Raw genomic sequence first — 25,268 nt, 5'->3', positions numbered from 1 at the left:
TCCTCCAGCTCAGAGCCGGCCTCAGGGGTATTTCTCACCCAGGAGTCTCAGTCACTCGGGCCCGGCAAGCCAGGCAGGTTTTGGAAGCTCCGCTCCATGGGGCAGTTGTTCCAAAGCACCGCTGGGCCTGAGTCAGGCCTGGGCTAGGCCACAGCATCTGGCAGCAGCTTCCCCCTCACTGAGCTGCTAGGCCAACCTTTTATAGTTCCCTTCCCTACCTTGGCTCCGCCCCTCTGCTTCCAGGGGTTAATGCTCCGAGGAATGCCACAGTGCCTTGTTACACGGCCCCTCATTCGAGAAATCTCTATTAGGTAAGCATTTAAGGCTGTGCTTTGCTGAACTAGGACTTTATCCAGGAGACTTATGAGGAAAGCCTACTTGCTTCGGGAAGTGATACTGAGGTGTTGGTGGGCGGCACTCCCAGGAATTCAAAGAACTTGAGCGCTCCCAGCCACACTTGAAAATGCTGGCCCTAGTCCACAGGGAGATTTGACCATCAGAAAAGCTTTTCATTCCTGCTTCGATTTCTGTTTTAGTTTTCTTTATCTCTAGTTTTCTCTTGTTGAAATGATGGCCCCTGAACTAATTGGGTCATTTACAGCCTCCTGCTTTCTTTTACTAGTTTTTCAGGGGGATGATCCAAAGCCTATTAAAGTCAGTGAAGAAAGCTCTATGTAACTCAAAAGCTTGTCTCTTGCACCAACAGAAGTTGGTCCAATAAAAGATATTCCCTCACCTAACTTGTCTCTCTAAAGTCAATGGGAGTCTTTGCCGTCACTTCAGTGGGCCTTAGGTTAAGCATCAGATGTCTGCGGCACATATTAAAGGACCAGTGTGATCACCTAGTCTGAACTCCTGTATAACACAGGCCATAGAATTACCCAAAATAATTCTTAAAGCAGATCCTTTAGAAAAACATCAAATCTGGATTTAAAAATTGTCAGTGATGGAGAATCCACCACAACCCTTGGTAAATTGTTCCAGTGGGTAATTACCCTCACTGTCAGAATCGTACGCCTTATTTCCAGTCTGACAAAAGAAGACATAAAAGGTGGATGAGACTAACAAATGGATGGGGGGGAAGGTAAGGAGAGGGTAATAAAAATCAATAGGATGTCTTAGCACAGATTGGCTAAGAATTGTGCTCAGAGGAGCCAATCAATAACAATAAGAGGAACTTACCACCTGCCCAGCCGATAGCTTGTCTTCCATATATGATCCTGTATCTAATTAAGGAATTAGTTGGTTCCTCAAACTCATGGGTTAGGGTTTTAAGTCACTCACATGCATCATCTGACTTACATTCCCCTTGAGGATGAAGGAAAACAAATGTCTCTCATAAGTAACATTTATTTTTTTTCTGGCTGCTGCAGCTTTACATCTTAAAAGTACCTGTAAACGGTAACAAATCTTTTTATCATCCTCCTCTTCCCATGAATATATATACTGGTGTAACCCACTGGTGAATGTGTGTTACATTAGCACATACACTTGCAACTGTGATGGCTCCAAGAGGCTGCCGTTTAGCTGCTTTCTCTGCTGCCTTGTGCCAATGATAAGAATTTCATGTTGGGGCTTGGTATACCTCTGCCATTTTTTTGGAGAAGATTTCCATATGAATGCAGTGAAATTGGAGGAAGTACTTGCTCCGTCTCCTGTGGCATTAATAGCTCTGAACCTGATCCAAAGTTCATAAAGGTCTTTCCTTTGGCTTCGGACCAGGTTGCGTGGGACCGTGGTATCTTCACAGCACAGAGCTCCGAATGAACAACCCTGGTGTGTACATCATTCACGGCAGGGATTGTCCCTTTCTCTGGTTTTGGATAACGTCGCCTCCTTGTAAACGTGAGGAAGAGTGCAGGAGGCAGCAGCAGCGGCGGCGGTTGCACTCCTTGTGGTGGGGCACTCCTGGAGGCACTGTGCCCGTCTGAGACACGGGGCCCTCAGCCGCAATACCAGGCAGTGCTCAAAAAGTACGGCACTGCCAACGATATGCCAAATCCCCTGCCGCTATGGCCCACACGATGGGCACATGGCCACCCACTCCTCAGAAGCCCCGTTTCAAGTCGGTTTAACGCATTATATTAACGTGTGGATCATTTAGGCATATGCAGAAACATCTCCCATTTGAGAAAAATAAATAACACATTGAATGATGCTAGAAATCCTATTTCAGCTGTTACTATTAATGTTAGTTCATTTATAGCTTTGAAAAATCGGAGGCTACGTTCAACCACTTACGGATATTTTTGCCTTGCATTATATGCTTCACATTAAAATGTGCTTTCACTTTGTTATTAGAGGTAGAGGAAGCTGAACTGTGTGAGTATATACATGTGCGTGTGTATGTGTGTACATATGCTTCTGTTTGAGGAAATCATTGAATGTAACCTTTTCTTCAGTCCAAAGAGAATTAAAATAATAATTTTTTGCTATTGTAAATTTTCCACAGGAGGGGTGTGTAGGGGGAGAGTGTCAACCAGCTACAGCTACTATTGGGATTTTCAATGTAGCCTAAGGGATTTGGGCACCTAACTCATTTGAAAATCCCAGCTGGAATGAATAATAATGGAATTATAATCCATGTTCCTTTACAAACTTCACTCAGTTAAGTGGGGAGTCTAAGGCATGACTATAAAAATGAAAGTTCCGAGTTAGGATTAAATTCACCCCTGTGCAGAAAAGCAGCACCAGAGCTCTCTGTTGTTTACATCCTCCTTGCAACGTATTTTGAAGACTTAACCAGGATTTAAGAGGGGCGTAAGCTTCAGGCTGGCACTCAGTACAGGAGTAAATGTCATTTTTAGTTGGTGCAAATCCGTGTAGCTCCAGTGACTTCACAAAGCAAATTTTGATTGAGACACACTTAGGGGAAAACACCAGACTGGCTGAATAACATGTGGAAAAATATTTCTGAGCTTAAGAACAGTTGGCTGCCAACTCTCTGGAGGCTATTATTAGGTGTTGAAGATTGCACCATGTGTCACTGGAAAAAAACAACTTCCCTCAGATTTCTAGGAAGGGCTTGCCCATCTTGAAAATGATGCAGAAGAAATGTAAGGGGCTCAAAGATAGTTGAGAAAAGTGAGAGAGACTGAAAATATTACAGCCTTTTTAATTTAGAAAGGGGTCAGAAAAAAGGCGCTGTGGCAGAGATCTAAGGAAAAATTTTCCAGAGCTTCTAAGGATACATCTACTGTGGCGTATGGTCGATATACACTGCACGTGTGTATATAGCAGTTTAGATAGTGAAACACTGCTTAGATGAGTAAAGACTTGCCAGAACCTTAGGGTCTATATGCTATACCCTACATGGCTCTCTATATGCCCAGGCAGGGCCACCCCCTGTCTACTTTGCTAATTTTAGCAATGTTGTGTCCCACTGCTGGATTCGGACCCTTTCCCCACTGCAGGAAGCTGCTGGAGCCTTTCCCTGCTGCCTCCTGCTTGCCAAAGTCTTTCACTGCCACATATGGCCCACCACAGTGTGGACACAGCCTGCTTTTCACTGCAGCATGTAGCTACACCCACCCTAAACACTGCCACCAGGGTAGTCTACCCAGGGCTTCTAACTCCCATTTTTAAAAGGGGCTGGTGCGCTTAGCCGCCTACACATCATTGATAATATGTCTTAGGCTCCTAAGGGCCAGATACTCAAAGGTATTTAGGTGCTTAAAAAATATTGCTAGGTGCCTGATGGGATTATCAAAAGTGCCCAAGCAGGTTAGGTGCCTAAGTTCAACGGGCATTAGGCTTAAACTGCTTAGGCGCTAAACTAAACCACCATATTCATACAGTAAACATAGATTTATAGGCTCATAGACTTTAAAGCCAGAAGGGACCATTATGATCGCCTAGTGTGACCTCCTGCACATTGCAGGCCTCATAACCTCACCCACCCGCTCCTGTAATAGGCCCTTAACCTCTGGCTGCGTCACTGAAGGCTCAAACGATGATTTAAAGACTTCAAATGCAGCAGGGGGCGAAAAACCTAACTTGTTTCAGGACTGAGCTTGATAAGTTTATGGAGGGGATGGTATGATGGGACTGCCCACAATGGCATGTAGCCAATCTGCAACTGCTAGCAACAAATATCTCCAATGGCCGGTGATGCGACACTAGATGGGGACGACTCTGAGTTACTACAGCGAATTCTTTCCCAGGTGTTTGGCCGGTGGGCTTTGACCCCATGCTCAGGATCTAACTGACTATCCCAGTAACCTGGGCAACATACAGCATCTATAAATTATTACAGAGCAGCTCCACTTCCAATGCAACACAGCAAAACTCATTGAACAGATTATTCTCGCCCAGCTCTCAGTGTTTCTCTTTCCGTGCATGATTCCATAACTACTTTGAACAAATCTACAACAGTACATTTCTCCAGCTGCCTTCACTTTCTTCTTCCTTCCCTCCCCACCGCAATGGAAGCACCAACAGATGTAAAGTTTTAATTCCTTTTATAAATCCTTCAGTGACTTATTTTTAAAATATCATGAAACATTGTCTTTAATTACAGTTGAACTATGTTGGTCGGTAAATTTCACATTCTGTCTAAGCATCGCATTATGCCTTCCCAGTAATTGCAGCCTTTTTTCCATCCTTTCAGTTTTTTAATTTCTAACCCATCAAAACACTGGTTCGCAAAGTCACTTGTGTACAACTGATTCACCTTCATGGATTCGCTAGCTTCTAGGTCGCATTGCAGCACCGTTTTGGAGTGTTGATACTCCTTTTGATGCTCTGTAAATGTGCTTGAAGGGAAATGCAGTTAAATTTCTGAGGATTTTTGTTATGGAAAAGTCAAATTAAAATAGAATGAGTTCCAGATAATTTCAAAGAAAGCAGCTCAGTTCCTATTAACATTCAGGGAAGCTGTGTAAATGTCAAGATATTTTAATTAAATCAGCGCTGATACACTCAGAACTTCTGGGAGACGTATTAGCAAATGTCCCAAGACAGTGGCATTAACTAAGATTCACACATTCAGATAGGTCACTTACTTGCATTAATAAGACATTTCTACATACTTTTGTGTGAGCTTGCAGGAGGGCAGAAAGACTATAAAGCCATAGGAAAATTGAGTCAGTCCTTATCTCAGATGTGTTAGTCTGTAATTGCTACAGAAGGGGATTGCTTAGTTACTGTCCATATCAAAGGCAGAACTATGTGCTTTTGACAAGAGATAGCACAATAACTCAAGGCAGGTATTACATTATTAACGATATGCTTAGTTCCCACACATTAGTTGATTAGTGGATGTATTTTGGACACCTAGAGAAAAATAGAAAGGACTAGAAGCAGGACAAAAGGTACTGTGGAGGAAGGCAGATGTTATGATCAAAGTACTAGACAGGACTCAAGAGCTCTGCCACAGCCTTCCTGCGTGATCTGGGGCAGGTTGTTTAATCTCTTGTGTCTCACTTCCTCCTCTGTACAATGGGGATAATGACATTCTTACACCCTTTGTCTAGTTTTCCCATTTAAATTGTAAGCTCTTTGGGGCAGGGATTGTCTCTGTGTGTTTGTACAGAACCTAGCGCAATGGGGCTCTGATCTTGGCAGGGTCCTTTATGAGAATGAGCAACACTTGATCAGGCAGTGTTTTATGCTTACTCTGCATGTGTGCTAATGGCTCCACACAGTGCCTCTGGGCTATAAGGGCCAGATTCACTGCTATGCTCTGCTGATGCAAAGCAGGCAAACAGCTGGCTTAAACTGCTATTCCTATTTCTTTCTGTGCACTTCACAACTCCTCTGATTAACCCAGGCCCCCATAGGAAGCAACTCTCACTCACTGCTTTTACAGCTAGGATAATAGAGAGTTTGCATAGAGTCACTTCAGGCAGAGCTGAGGATGGACCCCAGGTTTCTAGCAGAACAAAGTTTAGTCTTAGCCATTTTGCTCTGCTACCTTTCAGGAAGGATGTGCGAAATTATGTATTTGTGTAACCTACACTAAAACAGTGAGGCTCTGTCATTTTTTACTGGCTAGACCATATGTGGAGGTTTAAGGCTCCCACAGTGGCTCTCTACGAACAGAGCCGGTTCTTTAGCTCAAAGGGTAGAAGAAGGTCATGGGTTCACATTCAGAAATCACAGGCTCTGTTCTTACAGATGACCCAAAACAAAGCTGATATTACATTTGACTATGTTTTGTCTGTAACTCCTAGACCACACACTGCTCCCAGAGCCAGACACAGAAACCAGGAATCCTGATGTCACCTAGGATGAAACTTCCCATAGGACGCGTTAAGGATGGCAGGCAGTAACCAACCTCAGGGAGTCATTAACGATATCCTCTGGAATGCTAGGACTTTCCACGCTTCTTTTTCATTGCAAAGACACTGCACAAAAAGAGGATAGTCCCCCCAGGTCATGTAGTGGGGCTTAGATGAGGAGTTTTCAGCTAGGTTTCCTGGATGGAACAAGGCCTGCGTGTTAAGCAATCAGTTTAGGGGTGAGACTAATGTGAGGTGGTGAAGAAATACAGAGGCAAGAGAGTTGCTTCTGGGAAAAGGGCTGTGGTGACTTCATGGGGCTTTCTACAAGAGGGAGTGAGTTACCTGAGTGCTGTTTCTTATCAACTCTGTTCGAGGAAGGACTCGTATACGTTTTGTAACTAAACAAATTGCACCGTCCCTGACTCCTCCTCATCCATTCCCTCTCCAAATGGAAAAGTGACCTGCAAGACCCCCCAAAATCTGCTAACGTTTGGCCGCAGGGCAACAATGTAGATGTGCCAAAAGCTAGCATCCCTTGTCGTGCCAATAAAATCTTACTGAAATAACTGGAACGATTGGCGTGAATTTATGTTGCAAAACCCTGTATGCAGAAGAGAATGTGGATGTGATGTTTATATTAGTTTTGTTGCATTTTAAGGTTTAGGTTTTGATGAATGGGTCCGTAAGATCCAGGTGGGAGATTTTACTGTAGCTTGTGTTTTAAGGTTGAGAGTAGTGTGTGGGAGAATATGCCTCTGTGTGTCCAGAAGGTGGAAGATCCTGCTTGTGCAGGCTCCAAAAGGATCAGAACTTGATCTGGTACATTTATATTGCCGTAAAACAATCTCATGCTGCAAGGTGCAACATTATGCGTAGGAGGAAGCCAGATGCCTTGAGGCATTGCGAAGTAGCTACAGTCTTCCCTGTGAAGGTCACTACTTCTAATCCTGCCCAGTTCAAAAGGGATTAGAAATTGTTCCCATCTAATGAATGTTTTGTGGTCCCTACTGAGAGGAGTCCACTCTCTGGGGCAGGGACTGTCTCTTACTCTGTTTGTACAGTGTCCACCACAAGGGAAACCTGGTGGTGCCTGGAGCCTTTAGCAAACGCTCCTGCAGCAGGGGACAGCATCATCTGGCTGGCTATACATTTGTGAGAGCTGGAGTAATTGTCGCACACACTGGGTGTGGGCAGGGGGACTTCAGAAATCAGACTGAAAACCCAAGCTAAAGAACATCTCTTGCTTTTTTGGCCATGCTCATGATCCTGGGGTAGTGTTGGCCAGACTGGGGAACCTCATGAACTGGTGAGCTGTAGTCACTATGGACTGATAAACAGGTTGGAGGATGTGGTTGACTAATGCTGGATCCCAGGGGTTGCTCGCCATACAGCCCTGCAAATCCCTGGCTTGATTCCTCCCTTCCTCTTTCTTTTCTGCCCCTGTCTCTCCTACTCTTGGCCCCTTCCTGGGGCTCCTTCTCCCTGATTCAGGGCATGGAGGTGGCTTAACATAAAAGATTCCCACTGCCTGACTCCACCTGTGTTGTCTGAGCCGAACGCAAACTCCTCTGGTTCGGAAGTGAGGGCACGGTACAGTTTTGTGCTTCTGTTTTCAGATAGCTTTGCCCCCCTACTCATTTTTTGGCACAAAGGGAGAGACTCTGGCTCCAAGCTCTATCACTTAATGACCTTCTGATACATACAGCAAGGAGACAAAACCCACATGTCTACGTATTTCAGCAATAGATCGGGGCGTTATTTCAGCATCAGCTTATTCACTTTGATGCTGAATTCTGCACTAGCCTGTAACACTGCAGATGCGGATGAATGATTAATGACATGTAAATCAGCACGTAAGTCAATTGTATCTTAAAGGGTCCCATGCAGTGTAGCAGCGTGTAATCAGTGTGCTCATGTGCTGAACGACACAGCAATTTCACTTAAGGATTGTGTGCATGTGTGTGTAGAGGGGGGGAGATCTTATGAAGGGTGATGCTAGAGGGATCCTGGACATCCTCAGAGGAGGGAAGTTTTGGGAGCTTGGGATCCTGCAGAAGGGAAAAAGGAGAGTCTGGCATGTTGCGGGAGAGGAGAATTTGGTAGCTGGGTGAGTTTCTCTGGGAGATTTTGGCACTTAGGGAGGTGTTGAGAGGACGTGGGCTCCAGGCAAATGAATAGGAGGCAAGAATTTGTGGGCTTGAGGAGATGGGAGAGATAGGAAGACTTTGGGAGAGCTGGACTAGGAAGACTGGAGGAGAAGGCGGAGGTTCAGGAGGCTTGGATTAAAATGGATCTAAAGCTGTCACCGTCCCCGGATGTATGCATCCCCTGGGGTCCTGCTGGGTGTTCACCCCAGTCTCCTACATTTCACTGCCTATACAGGGAACAAGAACAGCTATTCCAGCTGCCCCCTAAACCTCCAGGCCAGACGCTCCCCCAGTGTCACCACAACTGGAATCAGCGCTGCCAGACCCTGCCAAATGCAGGCCACAAACCCAGCCATGGGACCATCAGAACAGAGACCCAGCCCCTCGGGGGCAGGCTGAGTCCCAGGGCCAGTGGGGGCAGGTTCTCCCAGCGCTGCTGCCTTGGAGTGTGTATGTGTGTGGGGGGGGGGCGGGGGGGGGAAAACTGTTGTGGGGGCAGAAGGAGCAGTTCTTTGTTTTGGACGGCACAAGCTGGGCGCTCAGGGATCAAATCTCGGCAGGATCCAGGCGGACCCAGCCTCCCCCTTTCCCCACCCCAGCCGCAGGGTAAGGGGATACTCCCCCCAGCCGGGCGCTCTGGAGAGACGGGGAGGGTTTGGAGCGGGACTCGCCTGGAGCCCTGGGAGGCTGGGGAAGGGCCCCTGGGGAGGGAGCTGCAGCGCGATCCGGAGGAGGCAGGGGCGGGACTTGGGGGGGTGGAGACGGGCTGAGCCCCGGCTCCGGCAGCCACCGCTCAGAGGACGCGCTCGCTCGCTCGCCGCTGCTGAAGATGCTAAGTTTCTGCTGGCTGCTTCTGCCGCTGGTGAGTAGCTGGCGCCGTGCGCCCTGCGCCGGCCTGGGGCGGGAGGGGGCCGGGGGCCGCCGGCGGGCTGGTCTCGAAGCCGCAGCGCTCACGTCGGGAGGGGACACTTGCACTCCACGGCCCCCTCCCCACAGCTGGGTCACTCACATCTGGATGGGGCACTTGCACTCCGCCGCCCCTCACACACAGCTGGGTCACTCACATCTGGATGGGGCACTTGCACTCCGCCGCCCCTCACACACAGCTGGGTCACTCACATCTGGATGGGGCACTTGCACTCCGCCGCCCCTCACACACAGCTGGGTCACTCACATCTGGGTGGGACACTTGCACTCTGCTCCTCCCCACACACAGCTGGGTCACTCACATCTGGATGGGGCACTTGCACTCCGCCGCCCTCACCCCCCAAACACAGCTGGGTCACTCACATCTGGATGGGGCACTTGCACGCCAGCCTTCTCCCCCTCCCCCCAAGACACATCAGGATCCCTCACACTTGCACTCACATCTGGATGGGGCACCTTTGCATTCTTCCCTACACACCTGGGCCTTTCGCATCCGCCTAGGGGGCTGGTGATCGTTGTGCAGTTAGGATGTCTTTACCATCTTAAGAGGGGAAGGGGTGAAAAAAAAGCCCACACCCTGCCATGCTGTTTGGGAATAGACAGACAGGGCAGAAGAAAGGAAAGGTTCATCTGTCCAGTGCTAGAGAGTTTGACTTTACAGGTTAGTTATCCAGTGCTCCACTTCCACGGAGGGAAGCTTTGCATGTGATTTAGGGGTGATAAAGCCTTTGATTAGCAGTATCCTCCAATCAGTAAAAAACAGAAAAGTATCCAGAGCATCCGTGTCACAAAGTCAAGGGGAGTGAAGGGGACCCCTGGGGGTAAGGGTGCCCATGAGGAAGAGACCTTTTGCTGCAGAAGCAGAATAAAACAGAGGTGTAGAGCATGTACAGTTCCATACAGCACTCATGCCATTCTGCTGCGTGCCATTAGTGATATATCAAGCACCAGTTTGTGCTATACTGTGTCTAAATTCAGAGAGGCGTTCATCACTTTCTGTGTGCCCACACAGTGCGCAGCAACGCCTGTGTGCAGTGACTTCTGGGTTTGAATCTGTGTTTATAAACTCTGTTTATAGGTCTTGGTTCCGCAGTGTTGGTATTAAAATGTCCTGTTTCATGTCAATCCTGGTTAGGATGAAAGCTTCATATACATCTGTGCACTGCCAGTCATTATCTTAGCTTTTCAAAATATTGTGATAGACAGTACCAGTCATAACATACTTGTCACGTGGGATTAGACAGACAGAAATTCCTGCTTGACAATCTGTAGGTACCACACAGCCTTTGGCATCGTTTTGTCACTCACACCTGAGCCTCAGATGCATCTGTTCGGAGAGCCAGGCCTAGTCTACACTTACCTTCAAATTTGGCGGCAGATGACGGGAGTTACGCAAGCTACGTAGAGTAGATTGCGTAACTCCCGTCGACTTCATAACTCCTCTTCTACATGGTGTCTTCATTGCACTGCAACACTTGAGGGGGAGGTTTTAAGCGTCGATTTCCGGATCGATTGAGCTGGTCTTCAGTGAAGATGTGCCATCAGTGAGCTAAGTATCGGTCATTTAGTACTCTTTGATGCAAAACTTCGGATTCTAAATAGGAAATGTTGGAAAAACCTCAAATCCACAAGGTGTTTAGAGAAAGCAAAGGTTTCCTTCCTCTGCCAGAAGTTCAAGTTAGAGTGGAAGAATAATTCCAACAGGGATCCTCTGAACAAATATTTGTCCAGGTGTGAAAACAAACTAGAGGTTCCATCACACACGATGATGAAAACTTCCTGTGTGACACTGATCACCCTCAATTTCCATCAGCTTCAGTAAGAGTTGAGGCTGCTGAGTACTTTCCAGGAGATGCTCATCACTTTACAAAGCCAGGCCACTACCAATGCTGCAATTATTCTTTATTTATCTGGCCGTAGCACCTAGACACTCAAGTGAGATTAGGGACCCATTGTAGTAGGCACCGTACAAACACATTGCAAAGAGGCATTGTTTGCCCTAAAGGGCAGGAGGGGAAACAGAGTTACAAAAACAGGATTTGACTTGCCCAAGATCACAGACAGAGCCAGGACTAAACCTGGGGTGTTTAGACACCAACGGAGTGCCCCATCCACAAGACTACACATGCCTCTTCAGCCAAAAGACTTATTTACCCAATAGCGAGCGCTCCGATTGAATCAGTGGAATGAAGGTAATTATAGTAAACAAGGAGGGGTTGCTACTGAGGCAAAAAGATGTCTTCATGAAGCACTTCATGCAAAGATATACACACGGCTTCTAATTACTAGGCCAATCCCCTCTGGTAAGACATGCCTAGTTCCCTCTCTGATCTCATCCTCCATTCCTTGTGCACCTTAAATTCCCCTCCACAACGAACTGTGGATATGCAATGAATACAGGCTCAGGTCTTCAATGTCAACTGTTGTTACACATACACATATCGAGAGGGGAAACTGGGCAGTGAGTATACTATTCTAACAGATAGCACGGTTCTTCTAAACATCAATGGTAATTAAATGTTTGACCTACTTTGGTATACATTCAAGTAATTAAATTTCATTTTCATTTCTTCCCTCGAGGTTATAGTTATAAAACCTGTGTTATATATATTTACACACAAACTATAGCAATATGTCTATATATACACATCTACAATATTATGGGCACATATATCTGCATATCTATGTATGTAAATTTCTTATCTACAGATCGATGCAGTTTAGATACAGGCAGATAGCAGGATATAATCTCATACAACCAACAAACGTTCAAGCTTTGCTCAAACCTTTTTAAAAGTTATTGCTTAAATGAAGCCTGTAAGGCAGACGGTGAATCAGCTCGTCTTACTCCATAGGTAATCAACTCCAGAAACAGGAAAGACTCATGGAAAATGCCCCCTAGCCTGTCGTGTTCAGTCAAAAAGACTCCTAAAATAATCTAATTAACAGACTGGAGAGAATGACTGGTCATGTGGTTACATAGCAAGCACTCTGGACCAAGTCTGTGTAAGACCTTGCAAGTGACAAGGTGGACTTTCGATGGTAACCCAAAGGGTAGTCAGCAAAAGGTATTTTAAAAAAGAGAGGCTGTCATTGCAGTGCTTACGGTCAATCAGAAACAATAGGCAGAGACGTTTTGATGAAAGAGAACCACACTGGACCTTTACACATTTTTAGAACCAAATCTGCAGGGTGGAATAAATGTTCAGCTAACTTTCATAGTTTCTCCATTTTAGGGATTTAACCTTTGGGCCGTACTACCTTTTGCAATTTCCAAACCAAGCTGGGAAAAAGACCCCATCATTCAGAAAGCAAAACAGCTGCAGGTCTGGATGTAACTCCTTATAGAAGCGTTCTAGAATAAGCACAGACACCTGACTCATGCAGCAAATAGCAAGTTGAGTAAATATCCTCAGTATCACCGATACCTGTGCAATTCCAGCTAGCCCAAACTGTCCAGTCTATGTCTGTGAGAATGTCTCTGTACCAGAGCTGGGGAAAGAGCAATATATTTTTGGTAGATTCTTTAAACAGACCTAAAAAAACCATGCAAGGTCTGTGATGGGGTCTACAAACCCAATATGGGCTGGAAGGGGTTAATGAACTGTGGTGAGCACAGACAGCTTTGCCTGCTGCACCGGCAGTGGGTCTCGGGCCTGTGCGAAGGGGCCGAAAAGGAGAGAGCTTGGCTCAGTTGTGGCTGGTTGGAAAAGAGAGCAGATCAGCTTGGGGAGAGAAGCCTGGCTTGATCCGGGAACTGAGTAGGGCTGCGGCTGGTCAGAGCCTCCCTGGAGTGACAGCTGGCCTGACACCGGACTCCTTGGGTTTATCAGGGACCTGCTGATGGTGGTTAAGACAGGTCAGGGGAGGGCAGGCCCCACCTGAGGAGAAGGTTGGGGTCTGAGAGCTGAGCCCAGAGGGAGTGCTGCTGGATGAATTATATCAGAGGGGCTGAGAACGAAGCCCAGCTGGGCCAAAGACTCCTTTATTTTGTGTTTGCGTTGGGACTGGGCCTTTGGATTCTGCGACCCTGAGGAGAAAGCGGGGCGGGGGGGTGCTGAACTTTCACAAAGGCCTGGCCAGAGGGCTGAGCCATAAGCCACTAAAGGGAGGCTTTTGGGGAAACTGTGGCAGGAAACTGCAGCACTGTGTCCTGCCATGAGGCTGTGCACAGAGGGGGACCTGATGGCAGGGCCCAACTTTAGGCCCTATCAGACACATCTCTAGGTAGTGGCACGGAGGCTATAAGATGTTTTCATAGTGTGGACAGCACGCTAATAGAGAGACAGTCCATGGACACCTCCCTTCTGTTCCCAATGGTACTGTGCACTTTAAATATCCTTATTGCAACTATAGTCACACACTGGACACTCCCCAGTGCATAAAAGTAGCAAGAAAGCTCCTGATACGAAAGGTCAATGAACCTGGCTGGTTTCCTGCGGCAGAGTAGGGTGACAATCGCTGTAACATCTCAGAATCTCCCCAAATTACTCCAGGAGTACAGTTCACTGTGGACCTCAGAGCTGCAGTGACTACAGGCCCAATCCTGCAAGGTGCTGAGATGAAATCAATGGGAGTTCAGGGCACTTGCAGCCTGGCCCATAACCCACTGTAGTCAATGGAAATACCACTGACTTCATTGGTCTATGGATCATGGTCTCTGCCCCACAAGTAGCTTTCAGGGCCATTCAGCGTTGGGGGAGGGAGGCCTGTGCTTTATGGCAAATTTCAATGAGCCAGTAAACAATGTGCTACCTGCTGGAGAACATATGACAACGAGCTTTCTAAAGAGTGGCTCAGTAGTCACAGGCCTTCTCCGCTCAGTGCTCAGAACCCCCTGTACAGCAGCTGGAGAAACTTGGAGGTGAAAGATGGTGTTCGGTATAATATGACTTTAATTTGTGTAATGTCTTTGCTATGTTTTTGCTCAAAACACACCAGGGGGCTAAAACCTCCAAAACAGTGGCCAATGTATGGTGTAAATTACAGCCATGTTATAAAGAAACTGTGGTGGGGCGGGAGTGAAGGGAATTAAAATATTCAGTCAACAGTCATACCAGAAAGGAGGGGGAGGAGAAATGAAAGAGCACAGGCCAGCGAATAAAGGAATGTTTTCAGGTGAGATTTGAAATGAGCTAGGGGGTGAAGAAATACAGAAAGGCCATCCCAGAAGGCTGGAGCTGTACTGGCTCTAGGGGACTAGAGCTGTGAGAACTACTCATACCAAACAAATTCTGGGGTCGATACCGAAATTCTTCGGTGAGCTTCTCTGTCTGTGTCCTGCAGGAGGTTAAACTAGATTGTCATAATGACCTGACAATCTATGAATTTATCTCACTCTTTTTCCTAGGAGTGAATAATGGGCAAGCAGACTTTGTTACAAATGTATTCAGAACACTTTGGGTTACATTTTCAAAAGCGACTAGTGAAGTCAGGTGCCCAGTTTGAGGCATTGTACAGGGGCTGACTTTCAGAAGGTAGATGGAATATATCCCAGCTGGGGTTAACAGCCTTTCAAAACGTGCTTGGAGATTTTTAATTACCACGTGTTGTCAGGACCTCCACTGTATGGCTCATCTAACGACTGTTAGTTTACCTTTTCCTTCTTTCTTTTCTTTTCTTTTTTTTTTTTTTAAAGCCTGAGGAAGGCCACTAGTTTAACATCATCACTGATCATCAATTTCTCGCTATGAGTTCTATTTCTAAGTGAAGTTTTCCCTTCTTCTTTTATAACCATGTTTGCTTTCAGTTAGGCTACAAGCTTGCTAGCGGACAGCATCATTTTTGTTTCTTGCTAGACACGTCTTAGGTAGGTCTGCCATTGGACTTCTGGTGATTTGCAAGCTCTGAAGAGTCAATAATAATTTTTAGTATATGGGATGGTCCATGCCAATGGCCACTAGGCATCTTGACAAAAAGAGACTGTGACACACTGCACCCCCGAGGATCATCCTTATAGTGCAATTGTGTATTGTTTAATGGAAAATATGTCATGTAAGATGTTTCTGGAATGCTCATGACATACTGAACATTATTGTTATAGCAATATGTTGGTTGCAATGTCGTGTATGATTATGAGGCTTTGCTATGTGATATGCCCAAAGACGTGTCTCTTGGCTTAAAACATACCCAAGCAAGACTCTCTGAGCAGAGGGGCAGTTTGCACATCACAAGGACTTGTATAGAAGAAACCAAGCTCAGCATTCCAGGAATAAAGGACTGGCTTAGACATCAACAGACGAATCCACAAAGGATCACAGTGACTCAGGGCAGGGAGAGAACCATAAAGAGACACTGTTTGTCACCTGACCTTGAAGGCAGGGGGTGGCGAAGCCCCAGAGGGGAGAAAGAACATTTTAAAAACCTGATACATTTTGCTAATCTCTCTCTCTTCCACCTCCATCTACTAACACCACCAAGCAACTGAGTTTGTAAGGTTGCTGAAAGTGTTAGGCTTAGTTTAGAATGTAATTTGCTTTTTGTTTTCTCTTGATCAAATCTGACCTGCTTTCCTCTGACTTACGATCACTTAAAATCTTTCTGTACTTAATAAATTGGTTTGTTTATTTTACCTGAAGCAGTGCATTTTGTTTAAGGTGTGTTAGAGACTCTATTTGAATTGACAAGGCTGGTGCATATCAGTTTCTTTGATAAATTGATGAACATATGAGCTTGCAGTGTTCGGTGGGCAATACTGAACATTGTAAAATGGCAGTTCCTAGGGTTGCTGCTACGACTGGGGATATTCGATGGGATCATACCATTGCATAATCCCATGAGTGGCTAGCTAGAGGCACTCACTCACTGAATTGGAAGCAACTTACATGCTGTAGGCTGTGCGTAAGCTACCTGGGGGTGAGGGTTCTCAGAGCAAAGCAGAGTAAAACAGGCACAAAGAGTGAGGGATTGGGGTTACACAATGATTCACCGGTCCAGATTGCAGGGGGGAATGTCACAGAGACATTTACCATTTTATTTCCGAAATGGAAACTTACAGCAAGAAACCCCTTGTTAAAATGTTGATGTTCTAATTGCTCATAATCTTAGCATGGTTGATCTTAGTCAACATTTGGACAAGTGGCTCCTAAGAGAAATCCTAGACACTGAAATAATTTGGGATGGGGAAGCACAAGGTGGCAATCTTCCTGGTACGGTTGTACCGAACTATCCCACTATTGTGCTAGGGCATTGTTGATTTGGAGGGTCTTTATTTGAAATGAAATGTGCAGCTATTAAAGAATTCCTAGGATATTGTTTTGTTTTGTTTTGCAAGAGAAGGGATGTTAACACAAGAGTAGGCTGAATATTTTCCACTGAAACTGTTTTTCAATGGAAAATAGGGGTTTAACCCCCTCTTTTATTTGTTTGTTTGTTTTATTTATTGTAAAACGTATCTGCTTTCCATGGAAAACTTTAACTTTTTATTGAAAAAACTAACACCTAAAAACCAAAAGTTTCTGATCAAACACTGACAGCCAAACATTTCTGGCTGGAAACCAAAAAATTAAATTCAGAGATGTCAAAAGACTATTTTTTCCACATTTTCTATCAAAAAAAAATGTTTTGATGTTCTGGAATTGAAGTGTTTCACGTCAGCTCAGTTTGACATTAAGCCACATCCTCCTGATTAGCTGCTGCAGCATCTTATGGGAATTGTAGTTCAAGTGTGTCATGTCTTCATTTTTCTGGTGTAGGCTGGACTCACCAGCCTAAATACATGTCCCATGATGCACCTGTGATTCTTTCCTCAGGGAGCCCAGAACCATAAGACATTGTATTACCGCTCTGATTCTGCAACAGAGAGCTGTTCTGGAGCCCATCAGCCTGTCTGTCTTGCCAGCAAAATCCATGAGACTCTGACAGGTTAAATCTTGTCTTGCAGGTAACATTCAGTGCTCCCCAGTTACCCAGAGGCATCTCTCTGCAGTGTCCAGTCCATCTCACTGGCGACCCAAAGAAATTGACCAAGTCTGCTGTCTCCAAAGAGACAGAATACACACCAACCTATTACCTTAGCTGAGGACTCACACATCACTTAAATATACAGCACTGAGAGGGTTTTATAATAAAACAAGAATTAGCTTATTAATAAAGAACAGAGACTTAAGTGATACTAAGCAGAGATGATAGAAATGGAAAATGATTGCAAATAAAACAAAATCAAACACACCTTCTAGTGTCTGCAATTTAACAGATTATAATCCTGGACTCAGAAGAGCGAAGGGGGATTTGATAGCAGCCTTCAACTACCATAGAGTATGGGGCTAGGCTGTTCTCAATGGTGGCACATGACAGAACAAGGAGCAATGGTCTCAATTTGCAGTGCGGGAGGTCTAGGTTGGATATTAGGAAAAGCTTTTTCACTAGGAGGATGGTGAAGCCCTGGAATGGGTTACCTAGGGAAGTGGTGGAATCTCCATCCTTAGAGGTTTTTAAACTGTGGCTTGACAAAGCCCTGACTGGGATGATTTAGTTGGGGATGGTCCTGCTTTGAGCAGGGGGTTGGACTAGATGATCTCCTGAGGTCCCTTCCAAAGCTAATCTATGATTCTATGATTTTTTCACCTACAGTCAGTTCTCAGAATCCTCAACCCACATGGCTGAGGGATCCACTTTTTACAGATTCTGGGAACACTGGCCCTTGTTAAGAACATAAGAACAGCCATACTGGGTCAGACCAATGGTCCATCTAGCGCAGTATCCTGTCATCTGACAGTGGCCAATGCCAGGTGCTTCAGAGGGAATGAACAGAACAGGTAATCAGCAAGTGATCCATCCCCCGTTGCCCATTCCCAGCTTCTGGCAAACAGAGGCTAGGGGCACTTCAGAGAATGAATTTGCATCCCTGCCCATCCTGGCTAATAGCCATTGATGGACCTATCTTCCATGCAGTGGCATACTGTGGGTCTCCGGCGCCGGGCGTCCAATACTTGTATTTGCGCCCCCTCCCCCCCCCCCCGTTGGTGGCAGTGCCTCATGGGGGGTCTGTGGTCCAGTTTCCTGCTCTCCTCCACTCCCACCCAAAGTGGAGGTGGTGGGGAGCAGGAGTGACAGGGGCAGATGCCCCTGGGCCACCTGGTGGTGGGAGCTGCCTGGTCCCTGCGCAGCCAGGGTCCCTGTAGCATCCTCATTGCACCCAGTGCAGGGGTGGAGGGGCTGGGAGGATGTGAGCAGAGAGGCCAGATTGGCACAGCCTCTTGGGGATGTCAGACGGGGGCAACTCCTCCTCCAAAGGCCTGGCTGGCACCCCCCCAGGCCAGCACCTGGGAGCAGGGACCCCTCCTGCCCCCCCTCAGTACGCCACTGCCTGCATTAACTTATCTAGTTCTTTTTTGAGCCCTTAAACAATGGGTAGCTGAGGGTTTTCTCCCCTTCTTTCTATAGTCCAGTAAATCTCTAAAATGTATTAATTTGAACTGTATCCCCAGGTAAAGTTTTTCTGCCTTGCTGCTTGTGCTCCAGGAAGCTGATGGCATCCTATCTTCTTCACCCTCCTCTCAGTTTGCTTTTCCTGTTGACTCAGAGGCAGACAAACTTCCCTTTTCTCTGGCCTGACCTTGCTCAATTTACAGCGGAGACACAGGCAAACAACATTTTTCTGTCTAGGACAAATGTGCTTGTCACCGACCTCCACAACGTGTTTTCCAACCATATTACCAGCATCCTGACATAACTCTTTTTACGCAGCCAGGCACGTACATCATGCAATTATATTCATGATCGGCATGTCACCAGTTTTTATATGATGCCTTACAAGACTGTGTTTGGCTAAATATTCTCACAACAGTGTGTTGAGTGTGGACATATGCCCTCTTACAATGTTGCCGAAGGATCAGCCATTGGATGAACCATAGGAAGTGGGTGAAAACCCGTTTTTCTGGGCAGGGCATTGCTACTATATTTTCTTTCCCCTTAATATGCACAGCACCACAACCAGTTTGACTCCCATGAGGGCCATGACACATCAGGGAAGATAGAGGCTGTCTTAGGATTCCCCACCCATGGAGAGAAATGGGGTGCTAAGGCACCCAAATGGCAACTCCCATGAGATATCACAGCAGCACCCATGCACACTGAGCCAGCCTTGACATGAGATATTTGGTCTCAGGTGAGCAACCCCAAATCTTTCAATTTGGGTCAACCTGACGTGAAATATTATTTCAAGGTTCTCAATAAAATCTTCTAGTTTTTGTCCAGAAGATTTTGCAGTTTGGGGTTTTTTTTTTTTTTAGTTTTTGTTGAAAACTTGAAATTTCCTGTGGAAAACTTTTGATGAAACTGAATATTTTTATATTATTTTGTAGACATTTTCTGCAGATAAAACTCCGTTTTTCATATCAGCTCTAATTAACTCTTGTACGCTGGCCAAACTCCTAGCAGGGACCAATGAAGACAGATGCTAATGGCCAAGGTGGTCACAATTTTCCTTAAAATAACTGAACAAGATAACACCTAAAGACAACTCGTCCTGTAGCAATGAAATGGGGGTAAAAGAGAGGAGATGCAACAGCAGCCTGGAACATAATCAGGTTTCCACCTTTGTTAGGGATAGCATAGTAACAAGTGCCTTCGAATACCCTGGATGAATTGGATAGATACCCAAATATAGAACATCTTAATTCACAAAGGCCCAAAGAGACCAATCCAATCCCGAGGATAGACTTGCACAATACCAGAGCTGAGATAGATCCATACAAACTACTGCGCTGGGTAAATCATTGAACCATTGGGTTTAGAATTCCAGCAGGTTAAACCCATCAGCCTGACAAGGTAGGTTCATACTGAATCTACAGATAAGGGGATCTCTCTTGCAGGAAGTGGATCAAGTGTTAAAATGCCCAACAAACCCACTTACTCTCAGATTAATGCTCAGGGTGATAGGAATGGGGGGAAGGGAGGTGGCACTGGCAATGCGTTCATATATGACACAAAGAACTCCACTTACATCCAGGTAGAGCAATGCAATTTGGGTCCTGCCATTTTCATGGTCCGAAAATCATTACAGGGACCGTTTCTTTTATCTCTATACAAGTTTAGGGTGCCATATAAACATTAAATGCTAAGGACTCAATTCACTTGTATGTTGAACAGTACCATGTTCTGCAAGTAGTCCCACTTCTATCAGTGGGACCATTTGTAGAATTAAGTTCTATTTGGTGTAAGGGGGACAGAAGCTAGCCCTCTATAATGATGACACCGGCTGCAAACTGGTTTCATTTTGTGGTATGTCAGAGGAAAGATTCTCTATACAAAATAAATTGCATTGCACCAAGTTGTATGTCTATGACTTTCGAACACCCAGTGTAAAAATATCCCAACCATAAACAGTTTCCCATTATCAACAACCAATAACAAACACTTTAGGAGCTGAAGAAAGAGCTTGTTTCTAGCCAAACAACTGAACGAATTTTTTTTTTAAATGTAAATTGCAGTGGATTTTCATAGTAATCATTTTATTGCTGCTTCTAAAGATGTTTGTTGTGCCAGCACTGTGCAAAAGGCAATTTATTTGAAGATGTAAAAATGTAAAGAAGCATTGTGTTGAATTTTGAATGATAGCAGTTCAGAAGCGTATTCTTAATGTGCAATAACAAAAGATGCTATTTTAGGAGTTGATCATGCTGATTTAGAAAAAAATAGATTTAACCTTATCCACTGTCAAAGTATAATGGGTGAAAATTAACCGTTGCTTACAGTGGGTCTTCATTTTCTTTTCACGTTACCTCTTTAATCCTCTCTTCCATCTAATATTAGAGGGTTTGAGCCATCTCAGATGCCCCACATTGAAAGGGGACACAACCTTTTAAGCCCCCAAATGTAGGCAAAGGATTTTTAAAGATGAAGTCTTCTCCTTTTCTCTAGGTGGATATTAGTGTGAAGTTTTAACAGTTTACGAGGGGCAGTAAAGTTTCCATTCAGGGTGAAAACGGAGTCCTGGTTTCCCATTAAACTGAGTTGTTTATTGACAACACTCCATAAATCTATAAATCAACTTCCTGTGACTGAAAAAAGAGAAACAGTGTACTGATAATGTCAGGGGGCATAATAAAAGACAAGTCTGAACTGTACTTTCATAGCCTTTGGAGGCTTAGGGTGGCATACAGTGTTCTTCAGAAATGTCTCCATGAATCTGCAACCTATCACTTAGATTAAATCAGAATTTTCACTGCCTCTGGGTGCGTTTTAAATAGGCTAGCTGGCAAACCCTGTTGCCTTATTCACTAATATGGCACTAGTGGCTTCAGCGGAATGAAATGTTGGTGCTGTCAGAACTTAGCGCTCAGATACTCTGGCTCCAATATTCCTTTCACGTATACTAGTTTTACGCTGTGGAACACCACCGAGTGCCATGGAGTTACTCTAGTTTCATACCAGGGAGAGTGAGAGGAGAATTACGTCCTCTGTCAGTTTGGTGGAGACCATTTGAAACTCTAAATAGGATCAAATTAAATCGCGAGCACAAAGATTTACTCCAGCACCACTAGCTGTCTCCTCTTTCCTCCCTCACCTTCTCATGCATTGGTGTTAATAATTAGGTGTAGGTCGGAAGATTGGCCAAGTGGACAGGGCAGAAGAGTGGGACTCAAATGTTCTTGATTCAATGCCTGGCTCTCCCACAGATTTCTGTGTGGTCTGGAGCAAGTCCCTTAGTCTACTTTACTCCTCAGTTCCCTGTACTTCAGGGTGCTCTGAGGAAAAATATCCATGAATGATTGTGAACTGCCCAGATACCACCATAGTGAGGGCCATCTAGATTGAGTCATGGCCAAGAATGGCACTTTGTTGCATTGTTCTTAACTACGGTTTCATCTCTTCCATCTTAGTAGATGAACTTCAATGTTGCGACATATGGATACCCCTTATTTTTCTTGATGTGTATATTTACACTATGTTTTTAAATATCTGGAGATTTTTCACTACATCCTGCACCCTCATAAGTCTCTCATTTACTTTAGTGGTAGTATGGGGGTTCCCAAGGAATAGAATCAGAGACTATAAAGTCAGAAGGGACCATTATGATCATCTAGTCTGACCTCCTGCACAATGCAGGCCGCAGAACTTCACCCACCAACTCCTGTAATAGACCCCTAACCTAAGACTGAGTTAATTAAGCCCTCAAATAATTATTTAAATACTTCAAGGTACAGAGAATCCACTAGCAAGTGACCCGCGCCCCATGCTGCAGGGAAGGCGAAAACCCCCCATGCCCTATGCCAATCTGCCCTGGGGGAAAATTCCTTCCTAACCCCAAATATGGCAATCAGCTAAACCCTGAGCATGTGGGCAAGACTCCCCAGCCAGACACCCAGAAAGAATTATCTGTAGTAACTCAGAACCCACCCCATTTAACATCCCATCACAGGCCATTGGACATATTTACTGCTAGTAGTCAAAGATCAATCAATTGCCAAATTAGGCTGTCCCATTATATCATCCCCTCCATACATTTGTCAAGCTCAGTCTTGAAGCCAGCTAGGTTTCTTGCCCCCACTGCTCTCCTTGGGTCACACATGTTTATATTATATTAATATAAAATGCAGATCAGAATTCAGACCATAATGAAAATTCTTCTTCTACTACTTTACTTGCTACTGCCCATCTTCTGTGTAAGTCGCATCATGACCGTGAATACAAACACATGCACTCAGACTCCAAAACTTCACACCATGAATTCTCCTTGGTGAAATTACTATTGTTGATCATTTACAGTACACTGATCCCAACTAGGATTGGGACCACATTGCACTAGGAACTGTACAAACACAGAGCAGAAGGACAGTCCCTGCCCCAAAGCGCTCACAGTCTAATTTTGAATCTGACATCAAGCTCCAGGACATATTCTTCAAATAATTACATTAAGATTTGTAAGAACACCCATGCATAGTTAGGAATATGTCACCAAAGGAAAGAGTTCTTCGCAATGGAACCTGTTAAATAGCAGCCACCATTTCTATCTGACTCTTGCCCAGGTTGCGTCTATCCATCCAGAATGCAAGATATTCCAACAGGTGGTGAAAGACGAGGCTCTTTGTTTAGAAAAAAATGAAGCTACTTTACCCGACTTAAAAGGTAAGAGACGTAGGCTCTATGCTGGAAACTCTGACGTGAGTAATCTTTATTTGACTTCAATGGGGCTAGCTACGAAAGCCAGGACTGGTCTCTTGAGTAAAGAGTCGCCTGATTTTTGGCTTGAATTTTCTCATCATTTGTGCTCTGTGAAGAATTTGTATCTTGAAGCATATGTTTTTCTTTTTGCTTTGTAGTGTTTCTTTATGTTGCCAGTACACTTTATTTGTGCATTGCTTATACTCATAGCCAGTATTATAACCTTAGGTGGGGCACATCCTCAGCTGGGGGAATTTGTCACATGTCTGTTGGCTTCAGTGGAGCTATGACAATTTACACTAGCTGTGCTATCCTGACATCGCCTCTATAAGGTAGGGAATTACATTTACTCCCATTTTGCAGACGGGAAACTAAGGCACAGAAAGACTAAGCCCCGGTCTACACTTACCTGGCGATTCGGCGGCAGTCAATGGGAGTTACGCATGCTACGCTGAGTAGCCTGCATAACTCCTGTCGACTGCTGTGCTTCCCTTCTGCGCACCGTCTTTACTGCACTGCGCCGACGGGAACCGTGTTCCCATTGACGCAGCACTATGCCACTTGGGGGGGTGAATTAACAGCGTCAACTTCTGGATCGATTGAGCAGGTCTTCACTGACCACTCAATCGATCCAGATAGGTCGATCTGACGGTGGCGACTTTACCACCGTCAGTCTAGACATACCCTAAATGACTAGCCCAGTGTCTCACAGGAAGTCTGTAATAGAGCAGGGAACTGAACCCAGGGCACTAGCCCTGACATTTAAAAGACCTGGGATCAGTTCCCTGCTCTGTCATGACCTCCTGTGAGACCCTGGGCTGGTCATTTAGTCTTTCTGTGCCTCAGTTTGTCATCTGTAAAATGGGAATAATAGTAATTCCCTACCTTACAGAGGTGATGTGAGGATAAACCAATTAATGATTTTTCTTGTTTCCCAGTTTTGTTTTACTGACTGCAAGAGCACCCTTCTCAAGATTTTCATGGTTTTAGGACTGCATTTGCTTGAATCTTATGTCCATTTTCTCAAGAATAAAATATAGATGAGATGAAAAATGTATATGTGGGACCCTGCATCCATAAGTGTAGAACAGAAAAACAACATACCCCTAAATTTGTGGAGCTTCATGGGCTTTACCACAACCACGTGTCACACTGTCTGGAGCAGCTCACGACCATGAGTGCCAACCTTAGGGCAGATTGTCAAGAAGCAGGGCAGAGACCCCAAACAGGAGTATATTTTATAATTAGATTTCACCAACTCAGTAGCAACTGTGAACACCTAAAGGACTATAACAGTCTTACCATGGAATTACAGACAGTCCCCTCGGGCATTCCAGTCTATCTTGACACTCCGGCAAGCTGGACTTAGTGATAGATGGTTGCTATACACCAAAGATCACAAAATATTCAGGTTATTCCCAGTCCCAAAAGACTGGTCACTTACCCCAGATCAATTTGTCCCTTAGATCTCACATCAAAGACAATGCTCATAGCCAATCTTACAGTAAACTATCTAAGGATTTATTAACTAAGAAAAGAAATGAGAGAGTTGTTACAAGGTTAAAGCAGGCAAGCATATATATACCCAACTGATGTACAGTCCATGGTTTTAAAAGGTTGACAGAGTTGTAGGAATCTGTCAGCTCTGAATGTCCTTTAGGGATCTCTGCTTCTGTTTCATAGCTCCAGCCCTGTGAGAGTCCAAACAGTAAAAGAGATGAAAAAATTTCTTGTCAGCTATTTTTATTTCCTTCTTCCAGAATTCAAACTGACAGGGTGGGTCCTTTTTACAGGTAGCCTCTTCATGGGTACAAGGGGGCAATTAACAAAGTCTTTGTATTGTGATGTCCCAAAATGGTCCGTT

At 45.1% G+C, this 25,268-nt stretch overlaps 1 protein-coding gene across 1 annotated transcript in view; it reads left to right on the top strand.

The window, feature by feature from the left end:
• Positions 1-9,156: 9,156 nt before the first annotated feature.
• The window catches only part of LOC137141535 (vasoactive intestinal polypeptide receptor 1-like), a 36,400-nt gene continuing 20,288 nt past the window's right edge, over positions 9,157-25,268 (top strand). The window contains exons 1-2 of the mRNA XM_067530435.1: positions 9,157-9,233; positions 23,269-23,368. Of these exons, the coding sequence (XP_067386536.1) occupies positions 9,201-9,233; positions 23,269-23,368 (133 nt within the window). The 5' untranslated portion in view covers positions 9,157-9,200. The remainder of the gene's footprint in view (positions 9,234-23,268; positions 23,369-25,268) is intronic.

This window comes from Emydura macquarii, unplaced genomic scaffold (genome assembly GCF_026122565.2).
Source record: "Emydura macquarii macquarii isolate MOO-44397 ecotype Brisbane River unplaced genomic scaffold, CSIRO-AGI_Emac_v2 contig_3080, whole genome shotgun sequence".
Lineage (NCBI taxonomy): Eukaryota > Metazoa > Chordata > Testudines > Chelidae > Emydura > Emydura macquarii.
Note: the sequence above shows the minus strand (reverse complement) of the source record. Positions and strands in the feature narration are given on the sequence as shown.